General features: G+C 52.5%; 1 protein-coding gene and 1 long non-coding RNA gene across 2 annotated transcripts in view; one reads left to right on the top strand and one right to left on the bottom strand.

Annotated features, from left to right (window-relative positions):
* The first annotated feature begins 6,885 nt into the window (after positions 1-6,885).
* Positions 6,886-13,113, top strand: LOC131193079 (uncharacterized). The gene is made up of 2 exons (XR_009153840.1): positions 6,886-6,962; positions 12,805-13,113. It is a non-coding gene; the product is annotated as an uncharacterized LOC131193079 (long non-coding RNA).
* Positions 13,114-18,131: 5,018 nt separating this feature from the next.
* Positions 18,132-18,762, bottom strand: part of DNAI1 (dynein axonemal intermediate chain 1) — a 185,016-nt gene continuing 184,385 nt past the window's right edge. The window contains exon 20 of the mRNA XM_058171975.1: positions 18,132-18,441. Within this exon, the coding sequence (XP_058027958.1) occupies positions 18,337-18,441 (105 nt within the window). The 3' untranslated portion in view covers positions 18,132-18,336. The remainder of the gene's footprint in view (positions 18,442-18,762) is intronic.

Raw genomic sequence — 18,762 nt, 5'->3', positions numbered from 1 at the left:
CATCTTTATCTGTTTCACAACACTCTTCCTGAAGCTCTTTTTAACCTCTAGCAATTCCCATCGGCCGTCACTTGAGTCCATCCTTGCTGCTGGCTGTCTTCTCTTTCGTTCTCTTTTTTTCCAGTGTCAAAATACTTTCCCCCCCAAAAATGGGTCTTCGCAATATGCGTCTGAACTGCAGGTAGTCCTCGACCTACGACCACAATGGTGCTCCCCGTTTCTGTTCCTAAGCCACACAGCTGTTGTTTCACCCCATTTCACGTGCTTCCCTGCCACAGTCGTTAAGAAATCACAGCAGTGGCTAAGTCAGGAAGATGGTCATTAAGTGAGTGGCTTCCGCACTGACTTTGTCAGAAAAGGGGATCAGCTGACCCCGGGATACTGCAGCCGTCATAAATACAAATCAGTTGCCAAGCATCTGAATTTTGATCTTGTGACACCACGAGGGATGTGGCAACGGTCATAAGCGTGAAAAAGGGTCCCAAGTGACTTTTTTCAGTGCCATTGTAACCAACGGTCACTAAACGAACGGTTATAAATCATTTCAACTTGGGTCATTTTTGCTTCAAGGGAGAACTTTGATTTGTTTGATAATCCGTAGATTTGTTTTCTTGGCTGCTCAAAGTCTTCTCAAAAGAATTTTTTTCCCCCAAGATCAAAGTTCAAAGACATCAACACTCTTTCCTATCGTATCCCAAAGGTGCTTTTCCAAAGGACAACGGGGACTTTCCTGATTCTTTTCCCTTGAAAACATTTTGCTTCTATCATCCAAGAAGCTTCTTCAGTTCAGTTCTCTTCCTGGATGAGAAGCAAGACCTTTTCAAGGAAGGTGTGGGGGGGGCAACCCCAAGAAAATCCAGTTGTCCCAAAAGTGCTTTCTTTCCCAAGAGGCAACTGGACTTTCTGGTTTTTCTTTGAAGACCTTTTGCTTTCTCATCCAAGAAGCTTCTTCAGCTCTAACTGGATGATGGGGAATGGAAGGATTTATGCTCCTTGCAGACAGCTGGTCATTTGCATCCTTTTAGAGGGTCACTGAGGCCACTTGGAGGTTTGTCTGTGTCCTCAGGGTCACCTGAGTGGTGCAAATGGTTCCTGTAGTCTGCAATTTTTTCTCTGGAAATTCCTATTCCCACACCATTCAAAGGATTGCATGGTTCAAAATCTGTAGAGATTCTCCATCATCCAGGTCACGGTTGTCCTAAAGGTGCTTTTTCAGGAGGCAACTGGATTTTCAGGTTTTTCTTTTGAAGACATTTCGCTCCTCTTCCGAGAAGCTTCTTCAGCTCTGACTGGATGGTGGGGAATGGAAGGATTTATGCTCTTTGCAGACTCATTTGCATCCATTTTAGCGGGTCGTTGAGGCCACTTGGAGATTTATCTGTGTCCTCAGGGTCACCTGTGGAGCCTTCTTGGAACTGCTGAAAGGGCTGTGTTGTAGACAGGAGATAGGTGATTTCATATCCCTCCCCCTCTATTGAGGGAGGGCTCTTCAATTTGGACATAGATGACAGCTGAGAAAGCAAGTCCAGTTGTTTTGGGGAAAAGCATGTTATCTTTGGGACAACCATGACCTGGATGACAGAGGATCTCCATGGACTTTCTTCCCATCCTGCTTCTTCAGAGTCCCATCTAGAGCTTCCATAGAGGGTCGCAGGGAATATCACGGCCCCTTGGTTGACCCGTATCTACCCATGGGACTGGCCTGCCGCATTCACGGAGGGAGCATGTTCGGGGTCCCATCAGCAGAGGAATGGCTGCTGGTGGGGTCTAGGAGAAGGGCCTTTTCTGCCACGGCCCCCACTCTTTGGAAGAGCTCCCCGCTCCCTCAGCCCCCTCCTGTGGAATCCACAGCCCCACATCTGGCCCTCAGGAAACGCCTGGAAACATGTCTGGATGGCTTCTGTGCAAGACACCAAAAGTGCCTTTGTTTGCTTTGCCCCTGAGAATTTGGGCACATCCGTCTATTTATAGGAATAGGAAAAGAAACATGGAATAGAAGAGAAGAGAAATATGGAATGGAATAAACAGAAATATGGAATAGAATAGAGTAGAATAATAATAAAATAGACAAAGAATAGAATGGAAATAGAACAGAATAGAATAGACAAATAATATAATAGAATTAGAATAAGAATAAGAATAAGAATAAGAATAAGAATAAGAATAAGAATAGAATAGAATAGAATAGAATAGAATAGAATAGAATAGAATAGAATAGAATAGAATAGAATAGAATAGAATAGAATAGAATGGAATAATAATAGAAAAGAATAGCATAGAAAAAGAACAGAACATAAATGGAAGGGACCTTGGAGGTCTTCTAGTCCAACCCTCTGCTCAGGCAGGAAGCCCTCAGGCAGGAATAAAGGTAAAGGTTCCCCTCACACATACGTGCTAGTTCCCGTCTCTAGGGGGCGGTGCTCATCTCCGTTTCAAAGCCGAAGAGCCAGCACTGTCCGAAGACGTCTCCATGGTCATGTGGCCCACATGACTTAATGCCAAAGGCGCACGTTACACGGCAGCACTAGGGATTCGAACCGCTGAGCTGCTGACCTTTCGATCAACAAGCTCAACATCCTAGCCCCTGAGCCAACAGACAAATTAAGACTTCTGTTTTATTCGTTCAGGTTATCCGAGTTTCCCCTTAACCTTCCAAACCTGCCTTTTGGGGAGGGGGTGAGGCTGTGATTGACAGCTCTGGTGATTGTTGAGCTCTTCAAGGGGGGAGCCAAGCCGTGCTTGTGCCAATGTGCACATGCGGGAAAATGGAGGCCAGGGTCACATTGAATTACCGACCAAGGAATTGCTGGCATTTTATTCCATGGTTTTTCCCCTTGTCAAGAGATTGTCTTCCAGAGGCCTCGGCCGCCCAAAGCTTTTCCTGCAGCCTGGAAAGCCAAGGATTGTTTTTCAGGAAAAGCCTCAATTTCACACTTTTAGCCATTGAATCCCTCATTTTGGCTCTCTGACCCCCCCCCCAACCGACTGACCGACAGACCCCCCTATGTCCTTCCTGGCTTCTTCTCTGACAACACAAACACCCTCCTACAAGACTTTGGATCTCAGCCTTCCCCCATCTCTGACTTTCAGAATCTGGCCATAAAGAACGGGGAGAGTCAGAGGTCGCCTCGCTCTCCTCCCTGGGCCTGGGGTCCGGGACCCTCATCTGCTCTGAAGGTGGGCTGGGAGGGAGGGTCCTGAGAGCCACTGCCAGGAGGAAATGGGAGAGAGGATGAAGGAAGGAAGGGGGAGGGAGGGAGGGGAGGAGGGAAGGAAGAAAAAGAGAGGGAAGGAAGGAAAGAAAAGGAAGGGTGGGATGGATGAAAGGGAGGGAGGGAGGGAGGAAGAAAAGGAAAGGTGGGATGGATGGAAGGAAGGAAGGAAGGAAGAAAGAGAAGAGGCTTCCATCCTCCTCTTGTGCCTGCCTGCAGCCCTGGCCCTCACCTGGGTCCAGTGTTCCTGGCTGCATTTCAGCCGCCCCCCCTGGAGACCATCGGTCATCCATCCACTTTCCCCTGGACTCTGCAGGGAGCGCCTGGCGTGCCCCCCCCAAACCTGGCCTCGCTCCCCAGACTCCTCCACCCAGCATGCTCAGCTGCATTGCCACCCTTGTCAAGGCTCAGCCTGTTGCCGAGTGAGCCTGCAGCCCTGTAGGGAGTCCCGGGTTCAAGTTCTGATGCAAAGTGAGAAAAGGGATTAGTTCCGTAACCAGGTTAGCCTCTTCCAGAGCGCAGGGAACTGGCTTGTTCTACCCACCCAGGGCCTCTTCCTCCTCCAGCCAACCTTTCCCTTGTCCCAAGGCTATTTTGGGATGCCCACCTCCGTCTCCAGGGGTCAAAAAAGTTAAGATGGCCACCCTGAGCAGGCTCCAAGGGGGCTTCACTCGAGGGGGACCCCCAGGGCGGAACGGCCTTGTTGCAGGCCTCCAGAGAGGAGACCCATGTTCCCCGGCTGACAGATGAGTCAAGAGCCCCAGAGACCCCATCCCTCCTCCTCCTCCTCCCCACAACCCCCGTCCCTTCTAGCACCGATGACGTTCCCTAGTTGGATCATGAAACGTCTGCAAGAAAACCACCAAGCTCAGAGAGCACCAAGGACCTCACAGTCTCCTCCTCCTCTTCTCTCCCCCATCCTCCTGCTCCTCCTCCTCTCTGCAGACCCCCTCCCTTCAAGCCCTGATGCTATAACCTAGTTGGGTCATGAAACGTCTGCCAGGAAACCACCAAGCTCAGAGAGCACCAAGGACCCCAAAGGCCGATCTCCTCCTCCTCCTCCTCTTCTTCCTCCTTTCTCTCCCATCCACCTTCTCTTTCTGCTCCTCCTCCCCTCCGGGCTCCTCCAGCCCTCTGCACATGCTCGAGAGCACCCGGCCCTGCAAAGCCGGCTCCCCTGCTCCAGCCCCCACCCCCGCTCCGTCTCTGGCCGGGCCGGGTGGGAAGCCTCGGCGGCACTGGCATCCCCTGCGCGGGGCGGCTCCGCGGGCGGGTTCACACGACCAGCGGCGGCTCACGTGCGGAGAGAGGGGGGGGCGCCGGCGCGCCCGGCCAATCAGCGCTCCCCGTGCCCGTGGCAGCCAATGGCAGGCAGGGGCGGGGACCAGCGGCGCCCGCCCCTCCCGACCCGGCCCAGCCAGGCGAGGCGGCGGCGGCGGCGGCGGCTTCCCGGACCGGCGGTTCCCGTAAGTAGGCGGGAGTGGCGAGCGTGCCTCTGAGCCAGTGCAGAGGGCGCGGGAGGAGGATCGGGCCCTTTCTCGGCCGGAAAACCCCCACTTGCCCAGGTGCGAAGAGGCGCTCTTTCCGGGGAGCCTCGAGGTAGACTGCGCCTGCTGCTGGAGGCTCGCTCGGCCCCTGCCCCTGCCCCGGAGGGAGAGAGGAAGGAAGGAAGGGGAGGGAGGAGGAGGAAGAAAAGAGAGGAAGGAAGGAAAGAAAAGGAAGGTGGGATGGATGAAAGGGAGGAGGAGGGAGGAAGAAAGGAAAGGTGGGATGGATGGAAGGAAGGAAGGAAGGAAGAAAAGAGAAGAGGCTTCCATCCTCCTCTTGTGCCTGCCTGCAGCCCTGGCCTCACCTGGGTCCAGTGTTCTGGCTGCATTTCAGCCGCCCCTGGAGACCATCGGTCATCCATCCACTTTCCCTGGACTCTGCAGGGAGCGCCTGGCGTGCCCCCAAACCTGGCCTCGCTCCCCAGACTCCTCCACCCAGCATGCTCAGCTGCATTGCCACCCTTGTCAAGGCTCAGCCTGTTGCCGAGTGAGCCTGCAGCCCTGGGGAGTCCCGGTTCAAGTTCTGATGCAAAGTGAGAAAAGGGATTAGTTCCAGAACCAGGTTAGCCTCTTCCAGAGCGCAGGGAACTGGCTTGTTCTACCCACCCAGGGCCTCTCCTCCCTGGGCCTGGGCCGCGGGACCCCCATCTGCTCTGAAGGTGGGCTGGGAGGGAGGGTCCTGAGAGCCACTGCCAGGAGGAACTGGGAGAGAGGATGAAGGAAGGAAGGGGGAGGGAGGGAGGGAGGGGAGGAGGGAAGGAAGGAAAAGAGAGGGAAGGAAGGGTGGGATGGATGAAAGGGAGGGAGGGAGGGAGGAAGAAAAGGAAAGGAAAGGTGGGATGGATGGATGGATAGAAGGAAGGAAGGAAGGAAGGAAGGAAGGAAGAGAAGAGGCTTCCATCCTCCTCTTGTGCCTGCCTGCAGCCCTGGCCCTCACCTGGGTCCAGTGTTCCTGGCTGCATTTCAGCCGCCCCCCCTGGAGACCATCGGTCATCCATCCACTTTCCGCTGGACTCTGCAGGGAGCGCCTGGCGTGCCCCCCCCCCCCAAACCTGGCCTCGCTCCCCAGACTCCTCCACCCAGCATGCTCAGCTGCATTGCCACCCTTGTCAAGGCTCAGCCTGTTGCCGAGTGAGCCTGCAGCCCTCTGGGGAGTCCCGGGTTCAAGTTCTGATGCAAAGCGAGAAAAGTTATTTAGTTCCGTAACCGGGTTAGCCTCTTCCAGAGCGCAGGGAACTGGCTTGTTCTACCCACCCAGGGCCTCCTCCTCCTCCTCCTCCTCCTCCAGCCAACCTTTCCCTTGTCCCAAGGCTATTTTGGGATGCCCACCTCCGCCTCCAGGGGTCAAAAAAGTTAAGATGGCCACCCTGAGCAGGCTCCGAGGGGGCTTCACTAGAGGGGGACCCCCAGGGCTGAGTGGCCTTGTTGCATGCCTCCAGAGAGGAGACCCATGTTCCCTGGCTGACAGATGAGTCAAGAGCCCCAGAGACCCCATCCTTCCTCCTCCTCCTCCCCACAACCCCCGTCCCTTCTAGCACCGATGACGTTCCCTAGTTGGATCATGAAACGTCTGCAAGAAAACCACCAAGCTCAGAGAGCACCAAGGACCTCACAGTCTCCTCCTCCTCTTCTCTCCCCCATCCTCCTGCTCCTCTTCCTCCTCCTCCTCTCTGCAGACCCCCTCCCTTCAAGCCCTGATGCTATAACCTAGTTGGGTCATGAAACGTCTGCCAGGAAACCACCAAGCTCAAGAGAGCACCAAGGACCCCAAAGGTCGTTCTCCTCCTCCTCCTCCTCTTCTTCCTCCTTTCTCTCCCATCCACCTTCTCTTTCTGCTCCTCCCTCCCCCTCCGGGCTCCTCCAACCCTCTGCACATGCTCGAGAGCACCCGGCCCTGCAAAGCCGGCTCCCCTGCTCCAGCCCCCACCCCCGCTCCGTCTCTGGCCGGGCCGGGTGGGAAGCCTCGGCCGCACTGGCATCCCCTGCGCGGGGCGGCTTCGCGGGCGCGTTCACACGACCAGCGGCGGCTCACGTGCGGAGAGAGGGGGGGGCGCCGGCGCGCCCGGCCAATCAGCGCTCCCCGTGCCCGTGGCAGCCAATGGCAGGCAGGGGCGGGGACCAGCGGCGGCGCCCGCCCCCCCTCCCGACCCGGCCCAGCCAGGCGAGGCGGCGGCGGCGGCGGCTTCCCGGACCGGCGGTTCCCGTAAGTAGGCGGGGAGTGGCGAGCGTGCCTCTGAGCCAGTGCAGAGGGCGCGGGGAGGAGGATCGGGCCCTTTCTCGGCCGGAAAACCCCCACTTGCCCAGGTGCGAAGAGGCGCTCTTTCCCGGGGGAGCCTCGGAGGTAGACTGCGCCTGCTGCTGGAGGCTCGCTCGGCCCCTGCCCCTGCCCCGGAGGGGGGGAGAGAGGGAAGGGGGGTTAGGGGCTGGGAAGGCTCGGCGGGAAGGGGGCTGGCCTGCAGTCGCGGCTCTGAGAGGATCCTGGTGCCGCCCCCACCCACCCACCCACCCCCCAATGCCCTGGCGGGGCACGACTGATGGATCTCGGGCTGCCCCGCCTGCAGGCGAGTCGAGGCTCAAAGTTGTGCCAAGTTTCTCAGCTACAGAAAGAAAAGGAGGGAGGGAGGGTTCCTCTTTGCCCCAAGATCCACCCACCCACCCCCGCGACCCGGATTGTTTCCTCGGGGACCCTTCTTGCGGGATGCTTCCAGCTGGGATTTCCTCGTGGTCTCCCATCCCTCGCTGGCCTCTCCGAGGCTGGGAGAAGGAAGTGGGGACTCTGTGTGTGTGTGTGTGTGTGTCTGTGGGGGGGAGGGGCGGCCACAGCCCTTCTGACCCCTGAGCCAAGGGGCCTGCTTGCCCCAGAAACTTTTTGGGAGTTCTGCCCCATATTGCACCCCAGAAGGAGTCCTTGGCAAGACTTGCAGGTACTGCAAAGAGGGCAAAAGGACCTTTTGAGGCTTCAGGCTTTTCTTCAAGTCGCTAGTCCACAAGCAACCCTTCTAGATTTCCCCCCTTCCTTTTTCTTTCTTTAAAGTTACAGATGGCAGCCTGAAGAAGGGGAGCAACCGGACGCCCCCTCCCCTTATTTCCTCCCCCCCCCCACACTAGCACCCAAATGGACCCCACAGGGTTGTCTTGTGATGGGGAGGGGCTGAAAGATCCTTCAGGGATGCCACAAGTGTCACTCGTGTGTTTGCCTTTGTGTGTGTGTGTGTGTCTTTGTGAGATCTCCTGCAGGGGCAGCTTAGTCGAAAGTCGTCTACTTTTCCTGGAAATACAGATAGTCCATTCGTTCACTGACCAGTTATCACAAAAAAGCGACTTACGACCATTTCCACACCTACGACCGTTGCAGTCTCCCTCTGGTCACGCGATCAAAATTCAAAATTCAGACACTCGGCAACTGGCATGTACTCAGGACGGTTGCAGTGTCCCCGGAGTCACGCGATCCCCTTTTGTGACTTTCTGACCAGCAAAGCCCCTGGGGAAACCTGATTCGTTTAACGACCGTGTGACTAGCTTAACAACGGCGGCAATTCGCTTAACGACCGTGGCAAGAAAAGTCGTAAAATGGAACAAAGCTCACTTAACAACAGATTTTGGGCTCCATTGTGGTCATACGTTGAAGACTAAATGCAGGCTGGAACTTATCTGCCATTCAGTGTCACAAACAGTGAAAGAAACCCCCCCCCCTGACTTTGCGGGGGTTTTCTGTGTTGGGGTGGGCCAGGAATCAAACCAACAATCCTTGTTGCAAGATTAGATCTGAGATCTATTGATGCTCAAGGTTAGGAGAGCATTTGCCCTGGAAATAAACTTCAGAGTTGTTGTCCCAAGTTGTGGGAGGTAGTGAGGTTGAGAAGAATGCATTTATTTAACCACGATTTCCGATGCAGGAAACCATTGATCCCGCTGCCCGCTCAGCTTTGCAATGGTCCGTGCACTTGAAAAATAGCAATTCTTAGCCCCAAGACCATGTAAAAATGTGGGTTTTTTTTCATTGGTTTCCCATCCTGTGCCATCCAGCATCTCTCGGTGGCTTATGCAGGCAATAAAGGCCGTGGTGGGTTGCTCCCAGTTCGATCCAGTCCTATAGAACTGGTAGAAAAACCAGCGGGAGGCTCCGCCCATCCGCCTCAACGTCATCATGGGTGATCTGCACATGTGCAGAAGCTTCTGCGCATTCGCGCACTCCCATTGCGAACCCACCCCTGAATAAAGGCAAGTATCAAAAGGCCACCATAAGCCACCAAATTAAAACATATATTTATTTGTGGCCTTTGCAATTCAGTGGTCTCTGGAGAATAAGAGAGTTGGAAGAGACTTTGGAGGTCTTCTAGTCCAACCCCCTGCTGGAGCAGGAAACCTTATACCGTTTCAGACAAGTGTCTGTCCAGGCTTTTCTTGAAAACCTCCAGTGATGGGGCACCCATAACTTCTGGTGGCAAGCTGTTCCACTGGTTCATTGTCCTCACTGTCAGGAAGTTTCTCCTTAATTCCAGGTTGCTTCTCTCTTTGGTTAGTTTCCATCCATTGTTTCTTGTCCTGCCCTCAGGTGCTTTGGAGAATAATTTGACCCGTTCTTCTTTGGGGCAGCCCCTCAAATATTGGAAGACTGCTATCATGTCACCCCTAATTCTTCTTTTCTCCAGACTAGCCAAACCCAAATCCTGCAGTCGTTCTTCGTATGTTTTAGTCTCCAGGCCTTTGATCCTCTTAGCCGCTCTTCTCTGAACTTTTTCCATAGTCTCAACCTCTTTTTTGTCATGTGGTGACCAAACTGGATGCAGCATTCCAGGTGTGGCCCTACTAAGGCTTTACAAAGCGGTATTAATACTTCACGTGATTTTGATTCTGTGCGTCTGTTTAGACAACCCAGGATTGCATTTGCTTTTTTGGCTGCTGCCGCCCACGGCTGGCTCGTGTTTAAGGAATCGTCCAGTCGGACTCCAAGGTCCCTCTCAAAGTCACTGATTTTGAGCCAGGTTTCGCCTCATCTGTACTTTGTACCTTTGGCTTTTCCCACCCAGGTGTAAAACTTTGCTTATCTCCAGATTAAATTTCATTTTCTGTGGACTTCGACTCCCAGCAAAGCTTTGCTAAGCAAGGTGGCTAAGAGAGTTGTGGCCAACTTTACACCATTTTTGCCGGGGTTGTTAAGCAAATCATTGCAGTTGTTCAGTGAATCATGCGGTCATTAAACGAATCCAGCTCTACCTATTGACTCTGCTTGTCCGAAGATGGCTGGGAAGGTCACCAATGGCCTTCATAAAACCTGGGGCCTGGGCAACAGCCCAGTTTCCAAGTGTCTGGATTTTGATCATGTGACTTGGGTTGCGGCAACGGTCGTAAGTGTGAAACCCTAAATCTTTTTTCCCCCCAGTGGCATTGAAACTTTGGATGGTCATTAAAAGAATGTTTGTAAGTTCAAAGTGCCACGGAACCCATGACTCCGTAAGGGCATTGAGCCATCTCCTGCCCCCTCTGGTGTCTGGATTTGAATTCGGAGCCAAGGCATCCCGAGAGGAAAAATACCATTGACTCCAGACCGGTCCAGCTCTCTGCTTGAGAGTCTCAGGATTCGGTACTGACGTATCGGGCGATCCAGGCTAAAAAGATTCTTGGGGGCCGGATAGTTGCCGCCTTTGCCCACCCGACTACCTGATGAGCGGCTCTTCCCTGGTTTTAAACTTTGTTTTAATTCTAAAAATTCCTTGTGTCTTTTTAATACACCTTTTTTTTTTTAAAGTGCCTTGTATATTTATTTAATTATTTTGTATTTGTGAGGAGCTCTTCCCGACAGAGCCGAGGCGAATCTGCCCACGCAGGGCATGTTCTCAGGGCTGTGGCCCTTAGGGTTAGATCCTGGCGCACTTTCCTTGGGAGGTGAGCTTCTTCTGGCTTGTCTGCCTCCTCCATCCCAGTTTGATTCCTGCTGCCTTCACATCTGGCAGTGATGCAGAAGACAGTTTGGTCTAGTGGTGAAGGCACCGGGTTAAAAGCCAGGAGACTCTAAATTCTAATCTTGCCTTGGGTGTGAAAGCCACCTGGATGACTTTGGGCCAATCACCAGGAGACGGTGAGTTCTAGTCCTGCCTTAGGCATAAAAGCCACCTGTGTGACTTTGGCCAATCACTAGGTGATGGTAAATTCTAGTAATAGAATTTTTTATTGGCCAAGTTTGATTGGACACACAAGGAATTTGTCTTGGTGCATAACACCTTAGTTATGCAAGCCTGCTGGGTGACTTTGAGCCAATCAGTAGGAGATGGTGAGTTCTAGACCTACCTTAAGCATGAAAGCCATCTGGGTGACTTTGAGCCAATCACCAGGAGACGGTGAGTTCTAGTCCTGCCTTGGGCATGACAGCCTTCTGGGTGATTTTGAGGCAGTCCCTTTCTGGCTGGCTGGGGAATTCTGGAAGTCCACACAACTTCCAAGTGGCCAAGATTGAGACTCCATGGGGCTGTGGATTAAAGGAGGAATGTGTGGGTGTGGGTGTGTTAGAAGGGAGGGCCTCGTGTTGTGCAACCCTCTTGGTTACTGGCACAAAGGCTGCGTTGTGAAGCAGGCTTTTGAATGGCCCCACTGAGGTTTCCAGGGTGATGATCTGTGTTGACAAGTATTTGGAGGGCCTGGCAGAGCTGAGATGGGCCCCTGGGGGTCACGTGGCAGAGGCCCTTGGCAGGAACTGCTCTCGCCCTCCCTAAAAAACACAAACCGCACGGATTAGTGGCATCTGCCCTCATTTCTTACACAATCCTAAACTGCACTAACAGAGGGATAGAATCAAGAGGAGGAGAAACGTTAATACCACTTTACAATAGCAATTATACACTGCCCCATAGTGCTTTGCCGTGCTCTCTGGGTGGCTTACAATATCAGGCTAGTGCCCTCCACAATCTGGATCCTCGTGGTAAAAGCACACTTGGAATATTGCATCCAAGTTCCATTGCCGCTAAATAAAAAAAAAAATTGAGACTCTGGAAAGAGGGGAGAGAAAAGCAACAAAGATGATTAGGGGGCTGGTGGATAAAACATACGACGAAAATATTTGCAGATCCCTCGCATCCTGGACATAAACTGTTTCAACTCCTACCCTCAAAATGACGCTATAGAGCCCTGCACACCAGAACAACTAGACACAAGAACAGTTTTTCCCCGAAGGCCATCACTCTGCTAAACAAATAATTCCCTCAACACTGTCAAACTATTTACTAAATCTGCACTACTATTAATCTTCTCATCGTTCCCATCATCCATCTCCTTCCAATTATGACTGTATGACTGTAACTTTGTTGCCTGTATCCTTACGATTTATATTGATATTGATTGTTTCCTGATTGCTCATTGGGAGTGTCTGAGATTCAGCGTACAGGTGGAGGGGGCCAAATGAATTTGATTTCAGGGCCCTGTGCTGTGCACTGGAGCCCCAGGGTGACGCAGCAAGGAACATGTGCAAAGCGCAAAGGCAGGTCTGGAAAGCCAGTGGTTGAAATTGAATAGGTGGAGTTGATATTTTTTTTTTGTTTACATTTATACCCCGCCCTTCTCCGAAGACTCAGGGCGGCTTACAGTGTATAAGGCAATAGTCTCATTCTATTTGTATATTTTTACAAAGTCAACTTATTGCCCCCCCAACAATCTGGGTCCTCATTTTACCTACCTTATAAAGGATGGAAGGCTGAGTCAACCTTGGGCCGGGCTCGAACCTGCAGTAATTGCGGCTTTGTGTTCTTAATAACAGGCTGTTCTTAATAACAGGCCTTACCAGCCTGCGCCATTCACCGGCCCTATCCAGCTGAGGATGCTGTCACACATCCAAAGCCAATGTGATTTGAATCACTTCTGCATCTAATACAGTGTTTCTCAAGGTTGGCCGCTTTAAGCGGTGTGGACTTCAAGTACCAGAATTCCCCAGCCAGCTGGCTGAGGAATTCTGGGACTTGAAGTCCACACCGCTTAAAGCGGCCAACCTTGAGAAACACTGAGCTAACCAGGTTAGATGGGGAATCCTTCTGAATTCAGCCTTTCTTTTCTTACAGGTGAGTCTAGCTACCTCTGAGGCTGAAGGAGGGCAGAAGAACGACTCCGTAGCCCATCCTCCTGTTCTGTCTCTGCTCGTCCTCTGAGCCGTCTCAACGTTCCCAGGAGAACGGGCCATCCTTTGAAGGATTTTAAGAAGAGTATTGGACAGCCATTTGTTCCGGAATGGCATAAGGTCTCCTGCTGGAGCACGGGATTGGACTAGAAGACCTCCAAGGTCCCTTCCAACTCTTATTCTGTAATTCTGGATGGCTTGATAAGTTGGCAACCATCCTGGCCTCTGAAGAGGACCAGCCACCAAGGGGGCCTCTACCTTCTGGGCACACCGGGGACGCCGGACCTGCTCGGAAGGACCCAGCATGGGCCTCTCCACTGGGGCCGTGATCGCCATTGTCTTCAACTGTGTCATTGCCTTCCTCATCCTGGCCTTGCTACTCATCCTTTGCAAGGCCTGCAGGACCCCATCCTGCCCCGATCAGAGTCCGCCTTCCGAGTCGGACGAGAGGGGCAACGAGGAAAGGTACCTTCTGCAGCCTTGACTCAACCAAGGATTGTGGGAATAGAAGGGAACTCACCAAATTTGCGGATGATACTAAGCTGGCAGGAATAGCCAACGCCCTAGAAGATAGGCTCAAGATCCAGAGGGATCTTGACAGACTTGAACCCTGGACCCTGCCTAACAAAATGAAATTCAAGGTAGAGAAAAGGAAAGTCTTACACTTAGGCAAGAAAAACCAAAAGGACACATATAGCCTGGGGGGAACCAGGCTTAATAGCAGTGACTGTGAGAGGGATCTTGGAGTCTTAGGGTACAATCAGTTAAATATGAGCCAGCAGTGTACAGCAGCCGCCGCCAAAAAAGCCAACACAATCTTAAATTGCATTAACAGAGGGATACAATCAAGATCAAGGGTGGTCCTAATACCACTCTATAAAGCCTTAGTAAGACCACACCTAGAGTACTGCATCCAGTTTTGGTGACCATACTATAAAAAAAGATGTTGAGACTGTAGAGTGCAGAGAAGAGCAACCAGGATGATTAGGGGACTGGAGGATAAAACATACAAGGAACGGTTGCAGGAACTGGGCCTGGCTAGTCTAGGGAAGAGAAAGACCAGGGGAGACAGGATAGCATCTTCCAATATTTGAGGGGCTGCCAACAGAGAGGAGGAAGGGGGTCAAGCTATTTTCCAAAGCACCTGAAGGCCAGACAAGGAATAATGGATGGAAACTGATCAAGGAGAGATTCAACCTGGAAATGAAACGTAATTTCTGACACTGAGAACAATCAACCAATGGAACAGAAGTTGCCTTCAGAAGTTGTGGGAGCTTCATCCCTGGAAGCTTTCAAGAAGAGACTGGACTGCCATCGGTCAGAAATGGTGTTGAATCTCCTGCTTGGGCAGGGGGTTGGACTAGATGACCTACAAGGTCCCTTCCAACTCTGTGACTCTAGTCTAAAAAACTTTGGTGGTGCCACCTTCACCTCGCCTTGTGGACCGGCAGGGTCTCGGCGCCATGGAGGCGGGTGATGGGGATGAGACTCAGGAACAGAGGAAAGGACCAGCTGGGCGGAAAAGCCATCCGGAGCTGATCTGCTGGCCTTCAAGGATTCATAGCCATGGTGGGTGGCCCTCCATGGGTCGTCTCAGGACGGAGTCTAGCAGCTCGGAGTCCTTCCTCTGATGCCGGCTTTTGGTGGTTCTGGAGGCCCTGGGGAGGTTCTCCTGCTCTCCTCCCAGCTGGCAGAGAGAGGCCTGAAGGCAGCCAGTGTTCGGAGCAGAGCAGAACCGGTCCAAGGATGGGAAACGGGACAACTTGGGCGCAGGAGATGCATCAGGGATGGGGGAGGAGAGGACTGGGCCCTGGGGAAGAAACCTCGCTGGGTTGGCCCCGGAGGGAGGGCAGGGCTAATTCACAACCCCAACCATGTTTCTTTTCCTCTCCAGGGGAGGCTGAGTTGGGGCCCAGGGCTGTCTACCTCGAAGCAGACAATGGGACAGTTTGGGAAGAGATGGGAGGGGAGTGCAGGAGCGGAGAGAAGCCAGCGGGGCAAGAGGCTGAAGGGCTGGGGAGGGTCCCTTCTGTCAACTGCCCCCTCCTCCCATCTGGCAGGGAGCAGCCGGAGGGCGCCACAAAACAGACCCCTTCAGCAGGCCAAAGGGCAGGAGAAGGAGCTGCCCGTGGGGTCCTGGGTGTTCTCAGAGCACGATTTGTTTTCTTGCAGACCTTTCATGACCCAGCTGGGGAATGGCATCAGGGCTAGAAGAGGGTTTTGCTCTCTGTTTATCTAGAAGCAGCTGGCTCTGTTGATGTTCATTGGGGGCCTTGTGGAGGGCCTGGGATGCGCGTTCGGATCCTGGGCATGCCTCCGGTGGAGGACGGAGGGGCCTCCCTCAGGCAGGGATCTTGGCGGCTGCCTTGGATGCAAAGAGAGCAGCCATTTTTCCCGCCTCGTGCAAATTGGAGGTTATGCTTCCTTGTCCAAGACGGACTTTCCTGACTAATAAAGGACTTAACTCGAAAATATTCCAAGCTGCCTTGGATCCAGGCTCCAAAATAAAATAAATCTGGATTTTTCAAAACCGGGGTGTTTTGCTTTTTTTTTAAAGGGACCTGCAGCTTCTTGGCATATTAAGGATGTACAGGTAGTCCTTGACTTACAACAGTTCATTTAATGACCGTTCAAACCTACGATGGCGCTGAGAAAAGCGACTAATGACCGTTTTTCACATTTATGACCATCGCAGCATTCCCCTTGGTCACGTGATCAAAATTCAGCCGCTTGGCAACTGACTTGTATTTGTGACAGTCGCAGCATCCCGGGGTCACCTGATCCCCTTTTGTGACCTTCTGCCAAGCCCAGGTTCACTTAATGACCGTGTCACTACAACGGCAGTGGTTCGCTTAACAAACGTGGCCAGCAAGGTCGTAAAATGGGGCAAAACTCACTTAAGAACTGTCTTGCTTAGCAACATAGATTTGGGGCTCGGTTGTGGTCGTAAGCCAAGGGCTGGCACGCGCACACGGTGTATGTGTGTATAAAGGCTGTTGCAACCCCCATCCAGCTCTCTCTTGGGGCAGGGGAGGGTCTATGGGGGTCTCTTCAAAAGCGAAGGACCGGCTCTGCTTTCTGCTTTTACTTTGGGGCTCAGCTCCACAAGACACACCTGTGCCAAGACCCCTTTTGCAGAGGGTGGGGGGCTGATGGGGAGGAGCTATGGGGCAGGGAGCAAACTATCTGGTTATCCTTTAATGGAGGGGATCTCTGTTGCATCCCCACAGCACTCCCCTCAAAGCTTAGATGGTGTCAGGCCCCCGTCAGAGTCTGAATCTGCAGGGGAAGATGAGCTGGAACAGGAGCCGACAGCGATCGAGAGGGCGACTCCATTGGCCTTGGAGGAAACTGGGGAAGAGCAGAGTGAGTCCGGGCAAGGCTTTTCAGGATCAGAAAGGCTTGCAGAAGAGGAGGAGGAGCAAGAGAGAGAGAGCTCAGGCGAAGAGCAGGGACAAACCCCTCCTCATCCTAGAGCCAGAAGAGAAGAGAGAAGGCGGGAACAACGCAGACTGAGCCGGCTACAAGGGAGGAGAGTGCCCTGCCCCCCTTCACAAGGCACACCTGGGGACTGAGATGGAAGGAGGTGCCGGTGGGAGGGGCATTTCTCAGGAACAAGTGTTGAATCTGTGGAGCCTGGTGTGCACCTGCCGAAGTCTGGAGATTACGGTGCTCTGTCTTGTGGGGCTTGGCCGGTTTGCCTGCTTCGCTGAACTTCTGGCCCCGGTTACTGTTTGGGCTAACTTGTCTTTATTGGACTGCTGGTTCCTGGTTGCTGGGTGGCTAAACTTGCTTACTGGACTACTTGCAATACCAGAGGCTGTTGAAGGTGCGTGTGAGAGCTTTGCTCCAGGACTTGTAGTAAATGTGGGGGTGTTTGGGGGGCACAGTCGGAGCAATAAAGGGGAGTTAGACCTGTTCCCCGGTTGTGTTGCTTCCATGTCGTGCCCTGGGTCATCATAGACGGAGTTAAGCCAGGGAAGGCAACTGCTGCAATTTTATGACCTGTGGACTTCAACTCCCAGAATTCCCCACGCTGGCTGGGGAATTCTGGGAATTGAAGTCAAGAGGTCGTACCTTTGCCCACATCTTGAGTTAGGCCAGGTGGGGGGAAAGTCACAAAGGCTATGGGGTAAAGAGAGGAAAAAAAGGGGGGGGAATTCACCCCGAAAGAAATCTGGGACAGAGCAGGATGAGGGCCAACAGAGCAACATGGAGCTGGCCACCAAAGAGTCCTTTCGCCCCACAGGAGCTTTTCTTCCAAAAGGCAACTGGACTTTCTTGGGGTGTTGTGTTTTTCCCTTGAAAACGTTTCGCTTCTTTGCTTTTGACTGAAGTCCTGGGTTGGACTAGAAGACCTCCAAGGTCCCTTCCAGTTCTATTCTGACTGATTGCTGGGAACTAAGAAGCCTTCCTTCCACTGAGCTGCATTCCTTACTTCCTGCATTTTTCCACGCCCTTTCCTCCTTCCTTTCTTCTTCTCTTTCACAGGACTCCGGACGATTCCCCTCAAAGCTTAGATGGAATTAAGCCAGGGATGGATGGCTTTCTTTCTTTCTTTCTTTCTTTCTTTCTTTCTTTCTTTCTTTCTTTCTTTCTTTCTTTCTTTCTTTCTTTCCTCCCTCCCTCCTTCCCTCCCTCCCTCCCTTTCTTCTTTCTTCCTTTCATCCTCCTATCTTCCATTCTTCTTCATCTCTTCCTCCTCCTCCTCCTCCTTTCTCCCTCCCTCCCTCCCTCCCTTTCTTTCTTTCTTCTTTCTTCCTTTCATCCTCCTATCTTCCATTCTTCTTCATCTCTTCCTCCTCCTCCTTCTCCTTTCTCCCTCCCTCCCTCCCTCCCTTCTTCCCAACCCATACCAAGGGTCAGTTTTCAAAATTCAAAAGCTGAAGCTTCTTCGGTTCTGACTGAAGTTCTGAAGTAGCTTCTTGGATGAGAAGCGAACGTTTTCAAGGGAAAAAAATAATAAACAGGAAAGTCCAGCTGCTTTTTGGAAAAAGCACCTTTGAGACAACCATGACCTGGATTATGAAGAATTGATTCAAATTGACATTTGATTCCAAGGAAATTTTTTTAGCATTGAAGAGAGAGAGGCTGATCGCTTGAAGCCTGAGAGCGTGAGAAAGAGAGAAATCTCTCCGAGTTTTCAGATCTCCATTTTGCCAAGATCCCGAACCGAGGGAGGGAGGGAAGGGTTGGCAAAGCACAGGGATTGGTGCCCGTGCAAACTAGCTCTTTGTGCAGAATTGGGCCTCCAGGAAAGGAGGACATTTGTGCAGCTGGATGGTGTCAAATCTCCACTTTTATTTTTCTGCATGCAAAACCTTTGAACAAAAAAACTCTTTGTGTTGGAAATGTCTTTCCCGAAGCCGCTTTGGCGCAGCTGCCGACCCCTGGCCGCTGTCCCGGACGAAGCGTTCTCACGCTTGGACTCCGGTGCTTCCCTGCCAGGAGGAAGAGGGGGCAGGTTGGATGTGGCTCACTTGCTCGTTTTGGGTGCCGGTTCTCTCACCAAATTCAGGAGTTTGTCCAGTTTTGAGATCTCCACTTCGGGCCCTTTCTGGATCTCTTGGCCCTTTTTCTCCTGCAACGAGACAAACACAAAGTTGTCACCGACTCGTTCTGTTTGCAAAGACAACAAGGGACGATTGTGTAACGCTGGCATCACAGAGCGTGTGTGTGTGTGTGTGTGTGTGTGTGTGTGTGTGTGTGTTGGTCGAAGGAGGGGGATGAAGAGGAGGCACCACAACCAGGACGACAGGACTGTGTTCAACGTGGTTCACTGGTTAGGGAATTGACTCCATGGATCAGTTTGTGCAGGACTGCAGAGTGATGAATTGGGCTAAGTTGACACAATCGGTGAAACCGCAATAAAGAAGGACACACAAGAAATGACAGCCAGAAT

The sequence above is a fragment of the Ahaetulla prasina genome, chromosome 2 (assembly GCF_028640845.1).
Source record: "Ahaetulla prasina isolate Xishuangbanna chromosome 2, ASM2864084v1, whole genome shotgun sequence".
Classification (NCBI taxonomy): Eukaryota; Metazoa; Chordata; class Lepidosauria; order Squamata; family Colubridae; genus Ahaetulla; species Ahaetulla prasina.
Note: the sequence above shows the minus strand (reverse complement) of the source record. Positions and strands in the feature narration are given on the sequence as shown.